Source organism: Anneissia japonica, unplaced genomic scaffold (assembly GCF_011630105.1).
Source record: "Anneissia japonica isolate Jap-2015-1 unplaced genomic scaffold, ASM1163010v1 scaffold284387_len1070_cov99_single, whole genome shotgun sequence".
Taxonomy (NCBI): domain Eukaryota; kingdom Metazoa; phylum Echinodermata; class Crinoidea; order Comatulida; family Comatulidae; genus Anneissia; species Anneissia japonica.
The window spans coordinates 1-1,070 of record NW_022745721.1 but is presented as its reverse complement, the minus strand read 5'-3'; the positions used below and the strand labels follow the sequence as shown (position 1 = coordinate 1,070).

General features: G+C 34.1%; 1 protein-coding gene across 1 annotated transcript; it reads left to right on the top strand.

Moving 5' to 3' along the window:
* On the top strand, window positions 1–608 carry LOC117120026 (coiled-coil-helix-coiled-coil-helix domain-containing protein 1-like; the record flags this gene model as incomplete). The annotated part of the gene is given in 1 exon segment (XM_033265026.1): window positions 1–608. A coding segment is annotated over 1 exon segment (133 nt), but the record flags the coding sequence as incomplete, so codon positions are not given.
* Between the last annotated feature and the right edge of the window lie 462 nt (window positions 609–1,070).

The following is a 1,070-nucleotide window of genomic DNA, read 5'->3' as shown; positions in this document are numbered from 1 at the left end:
AATTGAAGAAGGACGAGCAACATGCCAACAAGTGAACACACTGATGAAAAAGTTTCCGCAGCAGAGTAATAGTAGGAAATATAAAAAAACACAGAATCAAAGACTTTTTACAAGTTTTCCCAAGAAGCAATGAGAAGAAACTTACAGATGTGTGAATGAACAGAAGATTGAGGTGCAACTCAGTGTGAACGCAATGCCAGGAAGAATAAATGTTCTGTATTCGCATGCCGGATACTGAGGCTTTGGGTAGTTAACAACCATGCCCTATCCGAGGTTTCACAGTGTTTGTCCTATGGAAATACATTGTAACAAAAGAAAATAGAAATTGAATTTAAATGTTCTAAAGAGTATAAAAGACTTTACATAATGCAGTGACAGAATGCTCTGCTGCATACAAAACAATACCCCCCACACCCAACATCAACTGCTGTATATCAGGAAGACCGTCACTTTTTGCGGAAGGAAAAACAATAGTGCCAATGTTTTCGATTTAGATACTGTGTTTGAATTCCTATCATAGTATAATTTATACTAAGTAAGTTTAAGCATCACTACTGATCATAGAGAAATTTCAATAAATTAAACAAATATAATGTTTCGTTCTAAAACTGTTTTTGTTTGCTTTAAAGAAGGGACCACATTACAACACTGGAACTGAACTCTCTGCCCAAGATATGAACTCTAGCCCAAGATATTGAATATCGCCCTCAATTGGTCAACGTATTTCCTTTCATAAGCATTAGTTCAAATTATGGGAAAAAATTAACATCGTTTTATCAAGCAAAAAACAGCTCCACCTCCCCTAAACTTGTTGGTAGAATATCGATGCTTTTTTTTTTTTTTATAATGGTAGAAATCAGCTTCTTTGACTAAAAATCCTCACTAAATATGGGTTTAAAAACAATAGTTTATATTCTTAAAGCTCTATCAAATTTGATGTGACATTTTTATGAATTACCCCATGATGGTGTCATAACATCCATATAATATGGGCATGATGTTGCCATATCAATTTAAATATAAGTTGCCGAACATAGGCTTAAGGGATGACATCAATATACAGTACAGTA